This window comes from Chiloscyllium plagiosum, unplaced genomic scaffold, assembly GCF_037043375.1.
Source record: "Chiloscyllium plagiosum isolate Xiang-an unplaced genomic scaffold, Cpla_swu_hap1 HiC_scaffold_1, whole genome shotgun sequence".
In the NCBI taxonomy this organism is placed as follows: Eukaryota; Metazoa; Chordata; class Chondrichthyes; order Orectolobiformes; family Hemiscylliidae; genus Chiloscyllium; species Chiloscyllium plagiosum.
Window position 1 is genome coordinate 123,645,329 of NW_028270139.1, and position 24,908 is coordinate 123,670,236.

At 42.4% G+C, this 24,908-nt stretch overlaps 1 protein-coding gene across 17 annotated transcripts in view; it reads right to left on the bottom strand.

The window, feature by feature from the left end:
* The window catches only part of nedd4l (NEDD4 like E3 ubiquitin protein ligase), a 497,553-nt gene that overhangs the window by 231,550 nt on the left and 241,095 nt on the right, over window positions 1-24,908 (bottom strand). For 12 of the 17 annotated variants that reach the window (XM_087990451.1, XM_043677537.2, XM_043677273.2 and 9 more), the window contains exon 1: window positions 19,257-20,537. The exons of 4 other annotated variants lie outside the window; for them this stretch is intronic. In XM_087990451.1, coding sequence (XP_087846577.1) covers window positions 19,257-20,429 — 1,173 coding nt within the window. In that variant the 5' untranslated portion in view covers window positions 20,430-20,537. Of the gene's footprint in view, window positions 1-19,256; window positions 20,538-24,908 lie in introns of those variants that run through there. One more of the 17 variants, XM_043677029.2, reaches the window with a different exon arrangement.

The window sequence follows — 24,908 nt, forward strand, 5'->3', positions numbered from 1 at the left end:
AATATCTCCATGAGGTTCAGTGTCAAGCTGTCATTTCCAGCCATCATTTTCGCGCTTGACATTAACCAACATTTTTTTCCTAATATTTAGGAAATTCAAATGAATAATAAATATACCATGTGAATAACATTTTAGGTGGTTTACAAGCTGAACAAAGAAGCATAATACTTTTGTACAAAGAATGTGTGTCCTTGAGATAAGCTTCTAAAGGAAAGGATTTGGCCGCGATTATTAAACACACACTATCCAGCCAACATTTACTAAGGACGCAAAACAAGTTGAATGCATCACAAGGACATTTGATAGCAGTCAAAATATTTCACTTCTATACTGAACTAACCGATAAGACCACACATAGAATGCTACATTTAAACCACTACATTGTACTTTTAGAAAATAATTTGCTTTGAAGTAAACTCCGTATAGGCCAAGTTAATTAAGCAAAATTATGCTGCTCATAAACTCAGCACCACAGGTATGATCTTATGGGACAAGTATACGTGTGCTAGGCAGTTAGCTCAGTTGGCTGGGTGGTTCACTTGTGATGCAGAGTGATCCATACGCTCAATTCCCATCCTGGCTGAGGTCGCCATGAATGCCCTGTCTTCTCAAAGCTGCCCTTCACCTGGGCCATGGTGACCTGTCTGTAATTTATTCATGGAACGAGGACGTCACTGGGCAGCATTGCCCAGCCCTAATAGCCTGGAAGGCAGTGAAAATCAACCACACTGAGGTAGATCTGGAGTCACATGTCGGCCAGGCAAGGATGGCAGTTTCTTTCCCTTAAGGATGTTCGTGAATGGGATAACTTGTAAGCTTACCCTCAGTGCGCTCTCTCTTTTTCTCTTTCTCTCCCTCGAATAAGTGTATAACCCTATAGTGTTCTGGGACTATAACTATTTTATACAAGTTTTTTTTTTACAACTACAGTTGCGCCATACATTCTTTGAAAGACTCTGTTTAAGGTCAAAAATGCAAACACAGATGATAGTGTACTTGCTTTGCTGCGTACAGACATCACCTTCTGAAAGCATATGGGATCTTTGCATTTATTACAGGAACTGTACAAATGCAAATTTATACTACACCTTGACAGAAACAATTGTTAGCTCTCAGCTGGTGCACTGTAATACAAGGAACGTGTTTAGGTATAAGAGCAGGTGTCAAACTGATTCACTAGAATACTTGCGAGAATAAGGAGTTTAAATCAGGTAGACACTGGAGAAACTAGGAAGCGTTCTCCTTTGACACAAAAATCAAAGAGAGATTTCATCAAAATGCTCAAAATGGCTAACACTTTTGCTAGAGGAAGTAACAAACTATTTTCAATGGCAAAATGATTAGCAACAAGTCATCTTGCCAAGAGACAAACCCAGACCCCATAGTTCAGAACTTTTGTTTAAATTCACCCATGGGATGACAGCATCCCTGGCTGGCCACTACTTCTTGCCCATCCCAGGTTAGCCATGAGAAAGTGTAGACAGAGCCACAATAGATAGATCGGTCCATTAGGGAAGGAATCTCAAGATGTTGACCCAGCAATTCTGAAAGAATGGCAATAGATTCCCAAGTCAGGACGACAAATGGTCTTGGGTTTGCAATGTGCTGACTACTCAGGAGCATTAGTAAATTTCTTCAGTGCAGAAACGGGTACACACTTCTGCTACCGCACGTTGGTGGCAATCAGAGTTAATATTTGTTAATGTGGTACCAATCAGGCATGCTGCTTTATCCTCCATGGTGTCAAACTTCATGAGTTATTATTGAAGTTGCAATCATGCAGACAAGTGAAGAGCATTCAAAGATCCTGATAACTGGCAGAGAATGGTGTCAATCCCTCTGACAATACTGTTTTTTACTACAATTGCTTTCCTCTCTGTTACATTACTTCCACCTCCATAGTCAGCTAGATCATCCCTCAATTTCATCCAAACCAAGTTGAAAGAACATCAAACGTGTTGGGGATTTTTAAAAATTCATTCACAGGATTTGGGGGTCACTGGCTAGGTCAGCATTTCTTGCCCATTCCTAATTCAGATTTTTCCTGAAATTCCACTAACAGTGTGACAGGATTAAAATCCAGGTTCCCAGAATATTAATTGGGTCTCTGGATTTACAGTCTAGTGATAACTGTTGCCTTCTTGTTCTTGGAAAAGGATGACACTTGTTTACTTCTGCACTTTGGGTATTTGAAACTGCCTCACTTGCAGTCATACTCTCCTGTTCCGGAACCCTGAACAAATCCGAAAACCCTGTCCTAGGAGATGGTCTGGTAGAATCTGTGAAGAAAAATCAGAGTTAATAGTTTGGGTCCGGTGACCCTTTCTCTGGCTTTTCTTCACAGACTCTGCTGGACCTGCTGGGCTCTTCCAGCGGCCTCTGTTTTGTTCCATGTTATTCCAGTCATTGGTTTGTCTCCAACACCACCTTGTTTTTAATTTTTTGTAAGTATCACCCTTAATCAGATTACAGGTCATCCCTTTAGTTTTTAATTCAGCTATTGACACTTGACTCGCACAATCTAACACTCTTGGTCACCTGCAGAGACTTGTTATTCGACACTTCGCTCATCCCATTTGTGTGATCTTTTGGTCTCTCTGCCCATAAATTCTGTGCTCTGTGTGCTTCTCTCTCACTTCATCTGACAAAGGGGCTACGCTCCCCAAGCTTGTGATTTCAAATAAACCTGTTGGACTGCAACCTGGTGTCGTGTGATTTCTTACTTGAAGAGTAAGTGCTTTAGTCATTTGGGACTTCGATGTTGTGGCCATTTCGGAGACATGGTTAGAGCAGGGACAGGAATGGTTGTTGCAGGTTTCAGGATTTAGATGTTTCAGTAAGAACAGAGAAGATGGTAAAAGAGGGGTGGGGGGTGGGGTGAGGTGTGGCATTGTTGGTCAAGGACAGTATTACAGTTGCAGAAATGATGTTTGGAGACTCATCAACTGAGGTGGTATGGGCTGAGGTTGGAAACAGAAAAGGAGAGGTCACCCTGTTGGGGGCCTCCGAATAGTTCCAGAGATGTAGAGGAAAGGATATAAAAGATGATTCTTGATAGGAGTGAGAGAGACAGGGTAGTTGTCATGGGGGACTTCAACTTTCCAAATATTGACTGGGAACACGATAGTGCAAGTACTATAGATGGGTCAGTTTTTGTCCAGTGTGTGCAGGAGTGCTTCCTGACACAGTATGTAGACAGGCCAACAAGGGGCGAAGCCACTTTAGATTTGGTACTGGGTTACAGCCAGGTGTTAGACTAGGAAGTAGGTGAGCACTTTGGCGATAGCGATCACAATTCTGTTATGTTTACTTTAGTGATAGAAAGGGATAGGTGTATACCACTGGGCAAGAGTTACAGCTGGGGGAAAGGCAATTACGATGCGACTAGTCAAGATTTAGGAAACATAGGATAGGGAAGGAAACTGCAGGGGATGGGCACATTAGAAATGTGGAGCTTAATAAAGGAAAAACTCCTGTGTGTCCTAGATAATTATGTACATGTCAGGCAGGGAGGAAGCTGTAGGGCGCGGGAGCCGTGGTTTACGAAGGAAGTGGAAACTCTGGTCAAGAGGAAGAAAACGGCTTATATTAGGATGAGATGCGAAGGCTCAGTTAGGGCGCTTGAGGGTTACAAGGTAGCCAGGAAAGACCTAAAGAGAGAGCTCAGAAGAGTCAGGAGGAGACATGAGAAATTGCTGGCGGATAGGACCAGGGTAAAACCTAAGGCTTTCTATAGGTATTTAAGGAATGACGAGAGTAAGATTAGGGCCAATCAAGGATAGTAATGGGAAGTTGTGTGTGGAGTCAGAGGAGAGAGGGGAAGCACTGAATGAATATTTTTCGACAGTATTCACTCTAGAAAACTACAATGTTGTCAAGGAGAATACTGAGGTACAGGCTACTAGACTAGGTGCGATTGAGGTTCACAAGGGAGAGGAATTAGAAATCCTGCAGAGTGTGAAAATAGATAAGTCCCCGGGCCAGATGGGATTTATCCTAGGATCCTCTGGGAAGCCAGGGAGGAGATTGCCGAACCTTTGGCATTGATCTTTAAATCGTCATTGTCTACAGGAATAGTGCCAGAAGACTGGAGGATAGCAAATGTAGTTCCCTTGTTCAAGAAGGGGAGTAGAGACAACCCTGATAATTATAGACCAGTAGCCTTACTTCAGTTGTTGGTACAGTGTTGGAAAAGGTTATAAGAGATAGGATTTATAATCATCTAGAAAAGAATAATTTGATTAGGGATAGTCAGCACGGTTTTGTGAAGGGGAGGCCGTGCCTCACAAACCTTATTGAGTTCTTTGAGAAGGTGACCAAACAGGCAGATGAGAGTAAACCAGTTGATGTGGTGTATATGGATTTTAGCAAGGCGTTCGATAAGATTCCCCACAGTAGGCTATTGTACAAAATGTGGAAGAATGGGATTGTGGGGATATAGCAGTTTGGATCAGTAATTGGTTTGCTGAAAGAAGACTGAGGGTGGTGGTTGATGGGAAATGTTCATCCTGGAGTCCAGTTACCAGTGGTGTACCGCAAGGGTCGGTGTTGGGTCCACTGCTGTTCGTCATTTTTATAAACGACCTGGCTGAGGGCGTAGAAGGGTGGGTTAGTAAATTCGCAGACGACACTAAGGTCGGTGGAGTTGTGGATAGTGACAAAGGATGTTGTAGGTTAGAGAGAGACATAGATAAGCTGCAGAGCTGGGCTGAGAGGTGGCAAATGGAGTTTAATGCGGACAAGTGTGAGGTGATTCACTTTGGTCGAAGTAACCGGAATGCAAAGTGCTGGGCAAATGGTAAGACTTTTGGTAGTGTAGATGAGCAGAGAAATCTCGGTGTCCAGGTACACAGATCCTTGAAAGTTGCCACCCAGGTTGACAGGGTTGTTGAGAAGGCATACAGTGTTTTAGCTTTTATTAATAGAGGAATCGAGTTCCGGAATCATGAGGTTATGCTACAGCTGTACAAAACTCTGGTACGGCCGCACTTGGAGTACTGTGTACAGTTCTGGTCACCACATTATAAGAAGGATGTGGAAGCTTTGGAAAGGGTGCAGAGGAGATTTACTAGGATGTTGCCTGGTATGGAGAGAAGGTCTTACGAGGAAATGCTGAGGGACTTGAGGCTGTTTTCGTTAGAGAGAAGAAAATTGAGAGGTGGCTTAATAGAGACATATAAGATAATCAGAATATCTAAATAGGGTGGACAGGGAGAGCCTTTTTCCAAGTATGGTGTCGGCGAGCACAAGGGGGTATAGCTTTAAATTGAGGGGTGATAGATGTAGGACAGATGTCAGAGGTAGTTTCTTTACCCAGAGAGTAGTAAGAGTATGGAATGCTTTGCCTGCAACGGTAGTAGATTCACCAACTTTAAGTACATTTAAGGCGTCATTGGACAAGCATATCGACAAACATGGAATAGTGTAGGTTAGATGGGCTTCAGATTAGTATGACAGGTCAGCGCAACATTGAGAGCCAAAGGGCCTGTACTGTGCTGGAATGTTCTATGTTCTACATCTCTTAACATGCCCAAGGTTCAAAACCAATGAATACATTTTTCCTTTTTTTGGTATTTCTAGCTATTCAGTTGTTGTAAAAGCTCACTAATCACTTGAGAATGTAACTTTAAAAAAGTTCTGCGATTTACATGTGAAAGAACTGAAACCAACATGTTCATTCTAAGAGATGAGACTTAACAAACAATGTTTAATTTCAGTTGCATCACACTGTAAACGTTTGCTATAAATTATGTGTCTTATGATCTTATACTTCACAACAACCTGATGAAGGAGCAGCGCTCTGAAAGCTAGTGCTTCCAAATAAACCTGTTGGACTATAACCTGGTGTGGTGTGAATTTTAACTTAATTCATCAATGCTCTTTCGGAAAGGTAATCCACCATCTTTTTCTGGTCAAGCGCACAAGTGACCCGAGCCCTACAGCAATGTGGTTAACTTGAATCTGCTCTCTTGGCAATTCGGAACGGGAAATAAATGCTGGGCAAGCCAACGATGCCCACATCATCCAATGAATTAAAAAAAGGACAATGATCTGAATTCATCTACACACCAAGATGTGTATCAATGTTTGCTATAGTGTTCCTAAACCATTACCATTGAAAGAGAATACATGGGCTCATGCTAGGGGACCATTCCATCAGTTGTTTCGTTACCTGACTGTTAATGCTTTCCTTCACAGATCTCAGTACTGTGGATGTCTCAACATTTTCTAACCAACCTGTTATGATATACCTCTGGAGCAGGTGGATCTTGAATCCTAGCCTCCCGGCTCAGAGATATAAACACTGTCACTTTGCCACAATGCCGATGCCTCATCTCGTTGCTACCTTCCCAGAGATTTCCAAGTTAATTCCGACATCTTGTGTGCCACAAGGCGCTGAGAACCAGTATGCATTTCATCCACTGCAAACCATCACAAATCTCTTGGTTGCTTTTCTCTCACAAAGTCTTAACCAACTTTTATGCTTTTGTCAGCAGACACAGGTAAATTAAACAAAATAATCCCCGTAGTCCATCTCTATGACAAAGTTGGAACCTTTGTAATGTCCTCCATAAGAAATGCAAATTACTTATTTTACCTTCAGATTATTTTATTCTGTAGCACAATGATAAATTATATTTGTTATTAATCTAATTGCCCAGTCTCCAGATTCTCTGGCTCCATGATAGATAAAGAGAAATTTCGATATTGTTTAGACAAACACATGGCAGTTTTTGAGTTATCTGTGCTTCTTGTCAGATGAGGGAGTTCAAAGAGAGTTTAAGGGTTACTGGAAATTATACCTGCAATAAATGCTGTTGGTTATAAATCTTATCAGATCGAATGGAGAAACAGTTAGAAATAATGAGGAATTTGCAACAGCAACACTATGTGGTGGATTGTAGTGTTCGGAAGGGGGGAAAGTCTCAGATGCAGTCACATTGATGGGTTAACTCCAGGAAAGTTAAAAGAGGTAGGCAGCTAGTGCAGGAGTCTTCTGTGGCTATCCCAATTTCAAACAAGTATGCTGTCTTGGAAAATGTACAGGGGGATGGATTAGCACCAACAGTCAAGATTTCTGGTATTCAGACTGGCTCTAAAGCAACGAGAGGAGAGGTAATGTTGGCTTCCAAGAGATCAATTGTGTTAGGGGATTCTCTAGTCCGAGGTACACAGACGTTTCTGTGGCCAGTAGAGAAAAATCAGAATGGTGTATTGCTTCCCTGGTGCCAGGATCAAGGATGTCTCAGAGAGGGTGCAGAATGTTCTCATGGGGGAGAGGGACAAGCAAGAGGTCATTGTCCACATTTGAAACAACAATATAGGAAGGGAAAAGGCTGAGATTCTGAAGGGAGATTACAGAGAGTTAGGCAGGAATTTAAAAAGGAGGTCCTCGAGAGTAGTAATATCTGGATTACTCCTAGTGCTACGAGCTAGTGAGGGCAGGAATAGGAGGATAGAGCAGATGAATGCATGGCTGAGGGGCTGGTGTATGGGAGAAGGATTCACATTTTTAGATAATTGGAATCTCTTTTAGGGTAGAAGTGACCAGTACAAGAAGGACGATTGCACCTAAATTGGAAGGGGACTAATATACTGGCAGGGAGATTTGCTAGAACTGCACAGGAGGATTTAAACTAGTAAGTTTGGGGGTGGGGGTGGCAGGGGTTGGGACGCAGGGAGATAGTGAGGAATGAGATCAATCCAACACTGGTACAGTTGAGATCAGAAGCGAGTCAAACAGTCAGGGCAGGCAGGGACAAGGTAGGACTAATAAATTAAACTGCATTTATTTCAATGCAAGGGGCCTAACAGGGAAGGCAGATGAACTCAGGGCATGGTTAGGAACATGGGACTGGGATATCATAGCAATTACAGAAACATAGCTCAAGGATGGGCAGGACTGGCAGCTTAAATGTTCCAGGATACAAATGCTACAGGAAGAATAGAAAGGGAGGCAAGAGAGGAGGGGGAGTGGCATTTTTGATAAGGGATAGCATTACAGTTGTGCTGAGGAAGGATATTCCTGGAAATACATCCAGGGAAGGTACTTGGGTAGAACTGAGAAATAAGAAAGGGATGATCACCTTATTGGGATTTGTATTATAGACCCCCAAATAGTCAGAGAGAAATTGAGAAACAAACTTGTAAGGAGATCTCAGCTATCTGTAAGAATAACAGGGTGGCTATGGTAGGGGATTTTAACTTTGAACATCGACTGGGACTGCCATAGTGTTAAGGGGCTAGATGAAGAGAAATTTGTTAACTGTGTACAAGACAATTTTCTGATTCAGTATGTAGATGTAGCGACTAGAGAGGGTGCAAACCTTGACCTTCTTGGGAAATAAGGCAGGGCAGGTGACTGAGGTGTCAATGGGGGAGCACTTTGGGGCCAGCGACCATAATTCTATTAATTGTAAAATAGTGATGGAAAAGGATAGACCAGATCTAAAAGTTGAAATTATAAATTGGAGAAAGGCCAATTTTGATGGTATTCGGCAAGAACTTTCAAAAACTGATTGGGGGCAGATGTTCACAGGTAAAAGGATGGCTGGAAATAGGGAAGCCTTCAGAAATGAGATAACGAGAATCCAGAGAAAGTATATTCCTGTCAGGGTGAAAGGAAAGGCTGGTAGGTATAGGGAATGCTGGATGACTAAAGAAATTGAGGGTTTGTTGAAGAAAAAGAAGGAAACATATGTAAGGTATAGACAGGCTAGATCGAGTGAATCCTTAGAAGAATATAAACGCAGTAGGAGTATACTTAGTAGGGAAATCAGGAGGGCAAAAAGGGGACATGAGATAGCTTTGGCAAATAGAATTAAGGAGAATCCAAAGGGGTTTTACAAATACATCAAGGACAAAAGGGTAAATGGGGAGAGAATAGGGCCCCTCAAAGATCAGCAAGGTGGCCTTTGTGTGGAGCCGTTGAAAATAGGGGAGATACTAAAGGAGTATTTTGCATCAGTATTTACTGTAGAAAAGGATATAGAAGATATAGAATGTAGGGAAATAGATGATGACACCTTGCAAAATGTCCATTTTGCAGAGGAGGAAGTGCTGGATGTCTTGAAATGCATAAAGGTGGATAAATCCCCAGGACCTGATCAGGTGTACCCTAGAATTCTGTGAGAAGCTCGAGAAGTGATTTCTGGGCCTCTTGCGAAGATATTTGTATCATCGATAGTCACAGGTGAGGTGCCGGAAGACTGGGGATTGGCTAACGTGGTGCCACTGTTTAAGAAGGGTGGTAAGGACAAGCCAGGGAAGTATAGACCAGTGAGCTTGACGTTGGTGGTGGGTAAGGAGTTGGAGGGAATCCTGAGGGACAAGATGTGCATGTATTTGAAAAGGCAAGGACTGTTTAGGGATAGTCAACATGGCTTTCTACATGGGAAATCATGTCTCACAAACTTGATTGAGATTTCTGAAGAGGTAACAAAGAGGATTGATGTGGGCAGAGCGATAGATGTGACCTACATGGACTTCAGCAAGGCATTCAACAAGGTTCCCCATGGGAGACTGGTTAGCAAGGTTAGATCTCACGGATAACAGGGAGAATTAGCCATTTGGATACAGAACAGGCTCACTGGTGGTGGAAGGTTGTTTTTTAGGCTGGAAGCCTGTGACCAGAGGAGTGCCACAATGATCGGTGCTGGGTCCTCTCCTTTTTGTCATTTACATAAATGATTTGGCTGAGAGTATAAGTAGTACAGTTAGTAAGTTTGCAGATGATATCAAAACTGGAGGTGAAGTGGACAGCGAAGAAGGTTACTTCTGATTACAACAGGATCTGGACCAGATGGGCCAATGAGCTGAGAAGTGGCAGATTGAGTTAAATTCAGATAAATGTGAGGTGCTGCATTTTGGGAAAGCAAATCTTAACAGGACTTATACACTTAATGTTAAGGTCCTAGGGAGTGTTGCTGAACAGAGACCTTGGAGCGTAGGTTTATAGTGTTGCAGGTGGATAGGATAGTGAAGAAGGCGTTTGGTATGCTTTCCTTTATCAGTCAGACTATTGAATACAGGAGTTGGGATGGGAGGTCATGTTGCGGCTTTACAGGACATTAATTAGGCCACTGTTGGAATATTGTGTGCAATTCTGGTCTCCTTCCTATCGGAAAGATGTTGTGAAACTTGAAGGGGTTCAGAAAAGATTTACAAGGATGTTGTCAGGATTGGAGAATTTGAGCTACAGGGAGGCGCTGAACAGGCAGGGGCTGTTTTCCCTGGAGCGTCGGAGGCTGAGGGGTGACCTTATAGAGGTTTACAAAATCATGAGGGGCATGGATAGGGTAAATAGACAAAGCCTTTTCCCTGGGGTTGGAGAGTCCACAACTAAAGGGCATAGGTGTAGGTTGAGAGTGGAAAGATATAAAAGAGACATACAGGGCAACTTTTTCACACAGAGGGTGGTACGTGTATGGAATGAGCTGCCAGAGGAAGTGGTGGAGGCTGGTATAATTGCAACATTTAAGAGACATTTGGATGGGTATATGAATAGGAAGGGTTTGGAGGGATATGGGCCGGGTGCTGGCAGGTGGGATTAGATTGGGTTGGGATATCTGGTCGGCATGGATGGGTTGGACCAAAGGGTCTGTTTCCATGCTGTACATCTCTATGACTATAATTATTTACAAAGTTGGATTCAATTGTCTTTAAGCAGTTTGTCACTAATTCAGTCTTTCTCCAATTAAAACTTGATTCCTAGGAGTAAGAGTGCATTCAAAAACAAATTAGGCCTAGATATTCATAACACCACCATCACCTTCATGGACATGATTAGGGATAGGCTATAAATGCTGCCTTAGCCAACACTAACTGCATTTTGTGAAATAATGGAAAAATGAATTTTAATTATCATTTTATTTAATTTTTATTTTTGAGAACCAGAGGATTGAGTAATTAACGTAAAAACAACAAATTATGGAAATCTAGAATGGGTGATGGAAACAGTGGCAGTCAACAACGAACCAAACGAATATCTAATGGAAAGCAGTTTATGGAACAATGAACAAATTGCAGAGTGATTGGGATTGATTGGTTCACTCTCCTAGAGAGGCGTCATAGGCTGAATAATGGCAGCCTTCTGTGCTACGCTGTTCTGATTACTGACAGATTTTAATTTCATTGTGTAGTGTTTTTCTGCATATATGAAACTATTTTACAAGCTTAGAAGGGCATTAACAATGGAGGTAGAAACACTAATGATAGGGGCTCTCAGATAAGAGGAGCTGACGTGACCTTTCGTGGTTGAAACCATTAATCCCGGATGTTTTGTTGCCTCCCTGGTTGCAGGGGAAGCAATAATTCTGCAAGGGTAGGTCGAGCATCAAGATTTTATGGTAAATGTATGTGGGTACCAATAATGTGGGTAAGTATGTGTCAGAAATCCTGCACTATATTTAGACTAGGAAGCAAATTTCAAGGCAAGACTTCAGTTGTGTTTAAAATGTGTTTAAAACAAAAACTTAAATGCATATATTGGATTGTGCAAAATGTGGGAAAATTAATCAATTCATTTCCTACCAATATATTAAAATGAAATAGGAGAACATAGATGAACATATCTTACAGAAAGATCTAAAAGTCATACCATAATAGAAACTTGGCTACTAACTGAACAAGAATGGAAAATAAACATATCAGGATATAAATATATTCAGGATGGCTAAGAGACCTGTCGGTATCACAATACTGGTACAAGAGGGAGTACATGTTGTAATGAGGATTGATGTCAGCTGGATAGGGGTACTGTTTCAACAATGGCTAAAGCTCAAAAATATAAAGGATATTTTAAGCCAGTGAGAAACATAGGAACATGAGTAGGCCATTCAACCCTCCTGGTCCAATTCACCACTTAATATATTAAGCACATCACTGCCTTAAACCCTCACTGTCCCCGTAAGAACAAGGCGCAGGAGTAGGCAACTCAGCCCTCAAGCATGCTCCACCATTTGATATGATCATGGCTAATCTCAGTTTGGCCTCAACTCCATTTTACAGCCCATTCTCTATAACCCTTCAACTCATTACCATTTAAAAATCAGTTTATCTCCTCCTCACATTAACTTAATTTCCTGGCATCAACCACACTGAGGAGTAATGAATTCCAGAGGTTCACTATCCTTTAAGAGAAGTAGCTTGTTTTAAATCTGTTATCACTTATCACAAGACCATGAGCTCTCATTCTAGATTCCCCAACAAGGAAACATCCTTTCTACATCAATGGATTGATACCACTGATAATTAAAAACATACTGACCTCCACTTTGAGTGAGCTTCCACCTCCCAGAATTCCAATGATTCACTGCCCTCTTTGTAACATATCTTTCCTCATCTCAATCCAAAATAACATGCCATTTATTTTTGAAATTGTATCCCCTGGTTCTAGACTCCCCAACCAAGGTAAACATCTTATTTATATCTACCTGGTCTATCCATTTCAGTATTTTGTAGGTTTCAATGATATCATCTCTCATTCTTTCAGAATACAGGCTGAGTTTGCCCATCTCTCTTCAGAAAACAGCTCTGGCATCTCAAGATGAAGTTTGCTAAACCTTCACTATACCCTCTCAATGCCAACAATACCATTTCTGAGATAAGGAAATTAAAACTGCGCTGTGTACTCCAATTGTGGTCTAACTATGATTCTATACAACTTCTGTACTCCAACTCTCTTGCAATAAGGGCCAACATACCATTAGCATTCCTAACAACTCACTGCAACTGCATGTTTGCCTTTAGTCACTTACTGACAAGGACATCCAAGTCCCTTTCCTTCTCCAATGATCATAACATTATGGGAAGAAAAATTATAGAGAAAATCTGTCATATTTCCACAAATTTATAAAAGGCATTGGGTTAAGGTGTCGCAAAAAAGGCTACTTAAAAGAACCCATAGTATTTGGTGTGGGGTGCTAGCATGGATAGATGAGTGGCTGACAAAGAGAAAAAAAAGTTTGGGAAAGCGGTCCATTTTCATGATGGCAACTAGTGGAGTGCCATAGCGATCAATGCAGGGACCAGAATAACTTCTGATATATTTTAATTACTTGGACAAGGGAAGAGAATGTGCTATCACCAAATTTGCAGATAATACAAAAATGGCGGGAAAACAAGTGGTAAAATTGGCACAAAAAGTCTACATAGAGAAACAGACAGATTATGAGCGTGAGCAAAAACTTAAATGGAATGTAATATGGGAAAATCTGAAGTTATGCATTTTGGCAGGAAGACCACAGGAGCAGGATATTACTTAAATTGTAAAAGATTTCATCACACAAGTACAGCAGGTAACTGAAAAGAAAACTATCCAGTTTTGGTTCACTTATCTAAAGCAAGATATACTAGCATTGGATACAATCCAGTAAAGATTCCATAGGTTGATCTCAGGCATGGAGGGATTTTCTTAATGAATAGGAGTTTAGATGTTGAGATGTTGTTTCCATGTGTGGGAGAGTCTAAGACCAAAAAGCCTAATATCAGAGTAAGGAGTTGCCCATTTAAGAACATAAGCAACAGGATCCAGCAATTCAGCCCCTCAAGCCTGCTCCACCATTCAATATCTGGATTAGTGGTGCTAGAAGAGCACAGCAGTTCAGGCAGCTTCCAAGGAGCTTCGAAATCGATGTTTCGGGCAAAAGCCCTTCATCAGGAATAAAGGCAGTGAGCCTGAAGCGTGGAGAGATAAGCTAGAGGAGGGTGGGGGTGGGGAGAAAGTAGCATAGAGTACAATGGGTGAGTGGGGGAGGGGATGAAGGTGATAGGTCAGGGAGGAGAGGGTGGAGTGGATAGGTGGAAAAGGAGATAGGCAGGTAGGACAAGTCCGGACAAGTCATGGGGACAGTGCTGAGCTGGAAGTTTGGAACTAGGGTGAGGTGGGGGAAGGGGAAATGAGGAAACTGTTGATGTCCACATTGATGCCCTGGGGTTGAAGTGTTCCGAGGCGGAAGATGAGGCGTTCTTCCTCCAGGCGTCTGGTGGCGAGAGAGTGGAGGTGAAGGAGGCCCAGGACCTCCATGTCCTTGGCAGAGTGGGAGGGGGAGTTGAAATGTTGGGCCACGGGACAGTGTGGTTGATTGGTGCGGGTGTCCCGGAGATGTTCCCTAAAGCGCTCTGCTAGGAGGCGCCCAGTTTCCCCAATGTAGAGGAGACCGCATTGGGAGCAACGGATACAATAAATGATATTAGTGGATGTGCAAGTAAAACTTTGATGGATGTGGAAGGCTCCTTTAGAGCCTTGGATAGAGGTGAGGGAGGAGGTGTGGGCACAGGTTTTACAGTTCCTGCGGTGGCAGGGAAAAGTGCCAGGATGGGAGGGTGGGTTGTCGGGGGGCGTGGACTTGACCAGGTAGTCACAGAGGGAACGGTCTTTGCGGAAGGTGGAAAGGGGTGGGGAGGGAAATATATCCCTGGTGGTGGGGTCTGTTTGGAGGTGGCAGAAATGTCGGCGGATGATTTGGTTTATGCGAAGATTGGTAGGGTGGAAGGTGAGCACCAGGGGCGTTCTGTCCTTGTTACGGTTGGAGGGGTCGGGTCTGAGGGCGGAGGTGCGGGATGTGGACGAGATGCTTTGGAGGGCATCTTTAACCACGTGGGAAGGGAAATTGCGGTCTCTAAAGAAGGAGGCCATCTGGTGTGTTCTGTGGTGGAACTGGTCCTCCTGGGAGCAGATACGGCGGAGGCGGAGGAATTGGGAATACGGGATGGCATTTTTGCAAGAGGTAGGGTGGGAATATGTTCATTCACGGCTAATCTCATCTCAGTCTCAACTCCACTGTCTTCCATGCTCTCGAAAACCCTTGGCCCGTTCCGGATTAAATTCTCTATCTCCTCAAATTTTTTCACTGGCATCAAACACTCTGGATTTATGAATTCCACTCTTGTTTTTTGAATCTGCTCCCGCTTAGCCTAAAATCGTTTCAGATTGCCCCAGAAGAGGCAGACACATTGGCACAGTGGTTAGCCTCACAGCGCCAGAGACCTCGGTTCAATTCCCGCCTCAGGCAACTGTCTGTATGGAGTTTGCATATTCTCCCTGTGTCTGCGTGGGTTTCCTCTGGGTCCTCCGGTTTCCTCCCACAGTCCAAAAATGTGCAGGTTAGGTGAACTGGCCATGCTAAATTGCCCGTAGTGTTAGGTGAAGGGGTAAATGTAGGGGAATGGGTCTGGGTGGGTTGCTCTTCGGAGGGTCGGTGTGGACTTGTTGGGCCGAAGGGCCTGTTTCCACACTGTAAGTAATCTAATCCAATCCATTCTATGTCTAATTTGTCAATCTCTCAATATACCTCAATTTGATCTTCTCTCATTCTTCTGAGTTCCACAGTATAGGCCTAAACTGCTCAACCAACAGTGGACCCAGCGGCACACCACTAACCACAGGCCTCCAGTTCAAACAAGAACTCTCAACACCATCCTCTATCGCCTAACATCAAGCCAATTTTGTATCCAATTGACAAGCTCTCCCTAAATTCCATGTGATCTACACTTACTAACCACTCTCCTATGCAGAACCTTGTCAAAGGCCTTCCCGAAGTCCAACGTCTACCACTCTGCATTCACCAATCTTTTTGGTCACATCTTCAAAAAAATCAAATTTCTGAGGCACGACTGTCCACACTCAAAGCCTTGCTGACTATTCCTAATCAGTCTTTACCATTCCAAACGCATACAGATCCTGTCTCTCAGAATGCCCTCCAAGAACCTACCCACCACTGACATCACTGATCTCTAGTTCCTTGGCTTTTTGTTACAACCTTCCTTAAATAATGGCACAACCTTGGCCACTCTCCAGCCTTGCGGCACTTCACCCATGGCTGCTGATGATACAAGTATCTCAGCAAGGGGCCCAACAATCACTTCCCTAGTTTCCTATAATGTCTTGGGATACATATAATCAGGCCTCGGGAATTTATTTATCTTTGTGTTTTAAGACCTCCAACACCACGGCTTCTGCAATGTGGACTCTTTTCACAACATCATTAGTTAATTCCTCAAGTTCCCTGGGCTTTTGAGGCTAGGTCATCAAGTATATTAAATGCTGAGATAGAGATTTCTAATCAGCATGGAAAGGTGAGAAAATGGAGTTTGGATTATCAGAGCAGCCATGCTCTCAACGAAAGACAGAGCAGACGTGATGGGCTGAACAGCTTACTTCTGCTTGCCCATCTTATGGCCTTTTGCAGCTGGGCTTGAATACCAAAATCACTTATTAATTCTCTGATTTAGCAAGGCAGGATCCGCACCCATGCCTCCAGAGCATTAACCTCAGTCTCAGTTGCTGGATCATTTTCCCAGTGACAGGACTACTGTGACACCATCCCCCATCGACAATGCCTCTTAAGCAAAGAAATGTTCAGAAAGGGTATTTCTAGTGTTTGAGGCCCAGGTTAAAGACATAACTAGAACTGAGTCAAAGTCAGGGATGACCAGAACCAAAAAAAAAAGAACTGTAAAAGGCATTTGTTTACACTCAGAAAAACAGATATATTTTAATCATAGCTGTTGTGTGTCAGTGAACTCGTTTGTCAACATTTAGTGATTTAAATCTTCACTTTCTTTTCAAGTCTTCAGGTTAGACAAAATTAAAATCCTCCCTGTAAGAGGAGCACATGCTTCTCATGATTTGATTCGATTTGTTATATTATTTTGTTCCAAAATATAGTGAAAACTGTTGTACTTTGTCACCACTTTCCAGCGCCATCTACCCTCACCAGTATGAATCCTCGCCAATGCAGATGACACCGATACCGCTGAGTACTGCAAGGCTCAAACTCGACTCCGCTTCAAGCCCACCTCGCAAATGTGGCCGCTGCTGATGCAGTCAGGTCTCGTGCTGAGCCCTCACTCGTCTCTGCTGTACCTCCATGAATCTGCGCTGGACACAGACACCACTGGGAACCAAACTCACCTCCACCACAGCAGCCATGAGTCAGCACTAGGACCGCTTCATTGATGTGGAAGCCGCCGGGACCCCAAATACATCTCCGATACCATGAGTCCGTGCTAAGAACGCTCGCTGTGGAAGTAATCACAAATTGGAGGGACCCTGAAGTGTCACTGGATACAAAACATTAACTTTGATTTCTCACCTAGGTGAAAGTGAATGCTGGAGATGCTTTTCCAGCGCTACTCTAATCTTGACTTTGATTTCTCACCACAGATGCTGCCAGGCCTGCTGAGTTTTTCCAGCAATTTCTGTTTGTGTTTCTGGTTTCAATCATCCATAGTTGTTTGGGTTTTTTTTGTTTAGTGTTTTACTCACTGCCACATCTCTTCCAGGCACATCCACTTAGAAGACGTTCTGCACCCCTCTCTGACAGGAATCCTTTTTCTTACTCACTGTCATTATTTTCGCAGTCACTCCTGGTTTTTCACAAGTCATTTCCACAGCCACATCACATTCCTCAGTTACCGTCTCCAGCTCAAATTCCCCCTATGTGGATTCCAAATGAAATTTCAACCTTCATGATCTGATTTCACTCAGGATCACAGATATCCCCCAAAGGGTCATTGGACCCGAAACATTAACTCTGCTTTCTCTCCACAGATGTGGCCGGACCTGCAGAGTTTCAACAGCAATTTCTGTTTTAAGTTTCTGATTTCTACCAACTGCAGTTCTTTGGCTTTTTTGGCTAAGCAGATGAAGTACATAATTCGGCTTTTAAAATATTCTTTGAATTGTATTTGTTCACAAGTTTCTGAATACAATTCAATACCTGCTTCCATTCACAAATTTGGCAAGTTAAGAAAAACTGTTCTGTAGCATTTTGAAGATGGAAAGTTTTGAGATGGGGCAGGGGGTGCAGTCTGAGAGTACATTCTGCATGAAATACTCTCCAATTTACTCTTAAACGAGTACACAATACAATGCTTCTTCTTTTAAGCCTTGAAACTATGTCCAGCCCTGGTTTGTTGTGGATCAGCTGCAGTTCTGCTGTATATGGAGAGGCAGTCATGTTTCTCACATAACTTCACTGTTCCAATAGGAGCTGAAAGTTTTTATTAGCTTGTGTGCAAAGCTGGAGACACCAGGATCTGGAAGGCATGTTGTTGATTGGCTATGCATAAGTGTTTCCTCTGGCAATGTTTCCTCTGCTGGATTTAGGTGGCTCCTAACAGAATCTCAGGCTGATCCAACACATCAGCTTCCAGTTAAGACAGCAGGGTTACACAACAGCACAAATGGACTGTGCCTGCAATACATGTGACTACAGAGAAGCAGAAGTACAAACTATTATTTTTCATTCAACATTCACAGAATTAATATAATGTACTGAATATTAATTCAATTCAATGGATTTAGGACTATGAAGGTCCTTTGGACATAAAGTCTCTCTCTCGTCTTGGTTTTTGCTTTAGTTTATATTGTTTCTATTTTCTCTTAGTGTTTGCCATTGAGCACTATGGAGGTCACTCTAACTGAATCCACCAAGTGTGAATTGGGGGATTGAGTTGCATGCTTGTTATACCCCCTGTTCAATTCTGTTTTCCATTAACTTGCAAAGTGAAAAACATCCTTCAAATAATATGCTTGTCCCTTTAAAAGAAAAATGAAACAGAAGATGATCTGCAGCCCCAAACTGTCTGTGGGCCAGAGCCAATAGACATCATAATTAATGCCTTTACTTGAGGTGAATAAGGGAATAACACCTGCTAAGACAGACCACAAGTCATGTCTTACATCAATCAGACACAGTAAACACAAACTATGGGAAAAAAAGTATATGCTTGGTGCTTTAAATTCAGCCAACTTGTAGCTGCAAACATGTTTAAACAGTTCATGAAAAAAATACATCTTGCAGTTTCTTCCACCAAACTGAAAACCATGAAGAAACAAATTCATTGTGTGGTATAGATTTGTACTTCAGTTAGGAACCTTCTTTTTATGCCAAATTTTGAGATAGAAAGAGCACACATAGGCACTGAATACCAACATGGGTAATTTTAAGCCTGTTTTCTAAACTGATGACACAGCTTACTTGACTATACGAATCTTGTTCAGAAAGCTATCAAGACAGCTCCTGCAGACACAGTCCTCAGATAGACAAACCACATTTTAAGAAAATAAACTAAAAACCATTAATCTTTAAGTATAGCCCCGTCAGGACTTCATTTTAAATGTTCGCACCTCTGAAACCAACTGTATTTGGGTCCCACACCATACCCCGCCCCATCCACCTTCAGCCTCAAAATAGCATTCCCATACACACAATCTAAGTAACAGATATGCTTTTGAACTGCTTACATACCATGGAGTCCTCTCTGGTGACTGAATTCATTCTTGTCTGAGTACAACAAGCATTATCCCTTATTGAGCCTTCACTCTGCTCTTCGGATCCTCGGGTTAAAAGAATTCGAAAGTGTGGTTGTCTCTGACTTCGCTCCTGTCTGATCTTAAACTTACAGGACTGTGTTTGTGGCATCGCTTCCAATGAAGCACCACAAAGCATGTCTGAATTGTTTTCCCCAGTTACTGTTCCTGCAACTTGTTCCCTTCTCTCAGCAACACCAAAATATTCAGCACTTGCTTTAACTGGAAAGGTGGCTGAGGCACTTCGCCCCAGTCGTATATGTGGATGTCTAACTGCATGCTCATCCCTTGTGCACGCTCTTCCACTTTTAGAATCCAGCCATGAGTCCTGGACACCTTTACACTGTTGCTGGAGCTGGAAGACAAAGCAAGATTTCCCCATGTTCCCCGACATGTACGGTTGATGTTGTAAAGACCAGCGCCTAGTCACGGAGGCATGAGCTTTCGGACGTCCATTACGAGTGAAAGATGAAAGCCGCATCTGATCTACTTCTGTTGGCGAGCGGTGTTGAATTGTTACATCTCCAGCCCTTACATCAGAGGCAGACCCATTTGTTAATCCTTCTTGACCAACAGTACATGCTTTTTGTCCCATAGGAAAAAGCGAACTTATTCTACAATTACATGGGGAATTTCCATTAACCTGTTTTGATGCAGCCATATTATAGGATGGAGGATCATCTGTGCTTAGAGGAACACTTGGAAGAGAATGGCTCCTAGAAAATAAACCATCATTGCTGCCAATTTCCATTCCTATGTCTGGTAATGCCTGTTCTAGAGAATCCGAGACACTGGTATCACCACATCCATTCAGTGGGTTGCGCTGCAACGATATCTGCATTGAGGAGCTCCTGGTGGGTCGTGAATCCAAACTGTGCAACTGAGGAATGAACATGGAAGAGCTGCGATTCAAGGAGGTTTGATCCTGTAAAGGCAGCACAGCATCAGACACAGGCCTAGTCATATCCTGAAAAGGATGAGGGGCATTCCTCCTTGGCAAAGTATGGAATGTCATGTAGATGTCATTTTCTCTCTCTTCATCTAACATCTCCGATTCGGGATCAGTGTGACTCCTATTTGATCCAAAGTAAAGGCGCAGTCGATGGGCCATAGTTTAACACCAAGAGCCCAGTCTAAAATACGAGAAGAGGAAATCACACTGCCAAAAGCATACTTAAAAAAAGCAAAGATGTAAGCTCGAGAAAAAACTGTCCCATCTGCCAAACTGTTAGCACTGAAGCTTGATAGCGACAGATAGCAGAAATAGCCCAAGTGACAGGCGGCATTCCAGGCATGATTGGATAAAGGCAATCAGTACTACTACACAGTGTGACATGGGGTAGGGTGGTAGCAGTCACGTGATGCAACTCCCCTTCCAATGCACAGCAGCAATTTTTTCCTGAAGGCAGCAAGTGTCTGAAACAGTGCCTTCACAGCTGCTCCTTTTCCATCAAAGAGAGCAGCCCCAGCGGGAAAGCACTTGCAGCTGACCAAGGCAGCCTCCATTTACCACAATAAATCTCCTCACACGATAGCAGAATATTTTGCAAGAGGGAAAAAAAGGCAATTATAAAAGTTCTGAAGAGCTTAGAGAATCTGTAAAATATTGACGTAACTCGTCTAAATACTTGAGAGCTGGTTTTCTAAATCTCTATTTTCATAAGCTAAAACCAAAACAAATTTAATGATTACACTAAATCCAGTTTTATAGCTGCTCTGAGAGCAAAACTTTAAACACAGTTACCAAATATGCATTTTCAGTCAGGGGAAAGCTGAAGAAATATGGTTTTATTTAAACTTCAGTATAATAGCCAATTAAGAGCGGTGCACTGTCAACTATTTATAACTCATACCTCTTGGAAAATTGGCATAAAGTAATACACTATTGCAGTATTAATAAAATAATTTTTAAAATTGCTGTAAAAAGTCCCAAAAAATGCTTGTCTCCCGCATTATCAATTTTCTGCAAAGATATATTTTCTCACAGACCAACAACTGGTAGAAGAGTCTAAAATATCCAAAAGGGGAAAAGCTGTTGCCAGTTGTTTCAAAGTTTGGAAAGTAGCGGATGGAAAGCCAGGTTGGAATGGGTTAGATTTCTTTTCAAGGCAGGCAGAAAACAATAACAGTGCAGAAATAACATGAAGGAATGAGTATGAGAGGAATAAGCTGAGGAAATGGATAGCCCTGCCAAAGGGAGATTGAGGGAATCAGCTACATTAGAGACTGTAATAGGGACGCTGCAATGTGCAGGAGAACTTGTACAGCTGTAAGAGGTTATATAGGTAAGAGATACACAAAGAAATGGAGGGCAACTGGAAACAAGGACAAAATTACAAATCAAATGCATCAGGACAGGAGGTAGTGAATAACATAGATGACAAGACAAGAGGAGATCGGGGCTCTGTACAGATATGGATGTAGATTATTACGTTTTGGACAATAGGAAATTTGTAGTTAATACATGATAGCTGGTCAGGCAAATGTTGGAATAATGTTGCACAGAGGTGGCAAATATTTTGAGGCCTTTGGTGCACAGCAGCCGAGGGAGAGGCAATACTGTGGATGTGGACAATAAGTCTGAAGTTGTAGATTTATTTTTCCAATTTGCAAGTTATGGCCAGCAAGAAAGAAGAAGAGCAAAGTTTACTTCAAGTGCCAAAAACAATCGCATGGGCTTTCCTATTATTCAGGTCACAGAAACTGTAACTCATACAAGATCTAAACAAGTCATCGGGTCATAGAGATGTACAGCATGGAAACAGACCCTTCGGTCCAACTCATCCATGCCAGCCAGATATCCCAACCCAAACTAGTCGCACCTGCCGACACCTGGCCATATCCCTCCAGACCCTGTTCATATACCCATCCAGATGCCTTTTAAATGTTGCAATTGTACAAGTCTCCCCCACTTCCTCTGGCAGCTCATTCCACACAGCACCACCCTCTGCATGAAAAAGTTGCCCCTTCAGTCTGTTTTATATCTTTCCCCTCTCACCATAAACCTATGCCTTCTAATTCTGGACTCCCTCACCCAAGAGAAAAGACATTGTCTATTGACCCTATCCATGCCCCTCATGATGTTATAAACCTCTATAGGGTCACCCTTCAGCCTCTGATGCTCCAGGGAAAACAGACCCAACCTATTCAAGTCATTGTGGTATGAACAGAATTGTTAGATATGGAGTCAACTGTCCAGTATAGGTATTGATAACATGGCTGAAAATGCTATTGTGGGGAAAAATAAACAAGAACATGCATTTACGTGTCATTTGAGGACCACCAGATGTTCTAAAGCACTTTACAGTTAATTAAGTATTCTTCTGAATTGCAGTTATATAGGAAATAGGAGTTAATATACACACAGCAAGACACTGTAAACAGGAGTGTGATAATGAACAGATCACCCGTTTTTAATTATGTCAACTGAGGAATAAATATTGGTGAGGATACAGAGGATAACCACCCACTGCCCTTTTTCCAAGTAGTGCCACATGTCTTATCAGCTGAGGTAACAGACAGCATGTTCAAACGTGTAGGCATCCCTCAGTGAAGCAGCAGGGGGACAGTCCATATATTTGTGCTCAAGTCATGGAGTGTGACTTGGTGAATCCAGACCTTCATATAATGGACACCAGAGCCACAAATGACACACGGATAAGCAACTTGTTAAGCTTACAAAGAGAAGAGGTCCAAGGATTGTTGTTTAGAAAATTCCAGCGGAAACATGCTGCTTTGTCCAAGTAGTAAGAGTTGAACTGCAATGTAATATGTTAGCAATGCTAACCGCACACAGATTTGGAAATTTAGTGGAGATATTGGAGAAGCATTGTATAGCAAATGTCAAATGAAACAGATATGATATAGAATGTTGGTGCTACAAAACCACAATCATGGAAGATATAATTCACGATTAGACGAGGGTTGTAACAGACACAAAGCAGATCGAAGTTGTAGAGGAGCTGACAGGTGAATGCATATTTAATAATTTTCAAGGGAAAGGGAGAGCTGGCTTGCAATGACAGTTGGAGAGGACAAAGGCAAGGATGGATTGAATTGGTAATCTGATAATTCAATGCTGTTGGATGCCTGTTGGAAGTTGCCCGAGCACAGGAAGTATACAGGGGCACAGGTATCCCTGCTGTCCTGTCAACTACTATGTTATTCTTGATTTGTGATCATGGTCTGTAAGTACTTTCTCAGTTGGCTGCAGGTTGAGCTGGCACATTGGAGACGATAATAAATTTCATCATCCATGTCTACCTTTGTCAAGAGGATGGCTTCCACAATATAGCAAATGTCCCAAACTTTCCAGGATCTCATCACTGGTGGAGATAGCAGTGGGAGCTATTTTAAAGACAACCTCAGCTATTCACGAAATACTTCAGAGGGAATTGACAATGATCTGGAGCTCAGTTTCTAAGTCAGCACACACACAGTCATTACTTGCACACGACAATTCCATGATGGAGAGCAGAGTGATTTTCGATTTGAATGGAAGGTGTCATAGACTGAATAGAGTCCTGTCTGTTATGCTAATGATCTTCTTGCCCAGGGTGATTTGCTGGTGCTGAGGTGAAGTATTGCAGCAAGGAAGAGGAAAAGTTTGTTAGTGTGGTGACATATCTCTGTTTAACCGCAGTTTTCATTGGTGGCACATTCAAGGAATAGACTCCAGAGTTGACAAAATCAAAAGCTTCTATTATCCAACAAAAAAGCCTTACAGAACATTGGTATTATTCATTCCACTTTATAAAGATTGTGTCTGTGGTGCCTTTCAAATGGGCACAAACTATGACTCTAAGCACCTCTTTGGCAAACACAAGGAGTCAACTTAGCAGGATCATTGCTAGAACCATCCCTGTAACAGATAGCAGGGAGATTCTGCTATAGATGTCATCATTGTCTTCCTTCCTGAATATAGTCATGATCGCAGCATCCTTAAGATCTATTAAAATGTTCACACTGAGGAATATGCAGTCACATAGTGTGCAAGAACAATATCTCCATTGTGTTTGAGAACTTTGGCATGGAATCCACCTACTCCTGAAGCTTCACTGTTGTTAAGCTGCAAAATGGATCCTTCAATTGATTTCAGGTGATGATGAGACTGGGCTGCAAGTGTATCAATGAATCGAGTAATGGGCATCAAGTCAAAAACTGTTTCAGTTCAGGAATTACCTATACTCAAAACACCCTCTCCAGTGAGCATTGACTGCCTCACTGTACTTGATGAACTCTGCTTCATTCTTGACTGAGTGAAGTATCACCTTAAGTACTGGGCCACAGATTGTCTTCACATCACTGAAGGAACCACACATGCCCTTAATGTCAGAGATTTGGATCTCTTGTGTTCTTTTTACCCAACATTTGTTCTTTACATTACAGATTTTATGCTGTCGAGTCGTCTTTGGATGCCTATAGTATTGATGCTTTTCTCAATGCGCAGTGAATCTTCTCGTCTGTAAAACCAGTCTGCTCAAATTCAATAAGGTCATGTATTACTTGGTTATTTTTGTCACATTAGTCACAACATTTCCAGGTGGAACAGACCCTACTTCACGAGTGCTTGTTATAGTGACGTTTATGA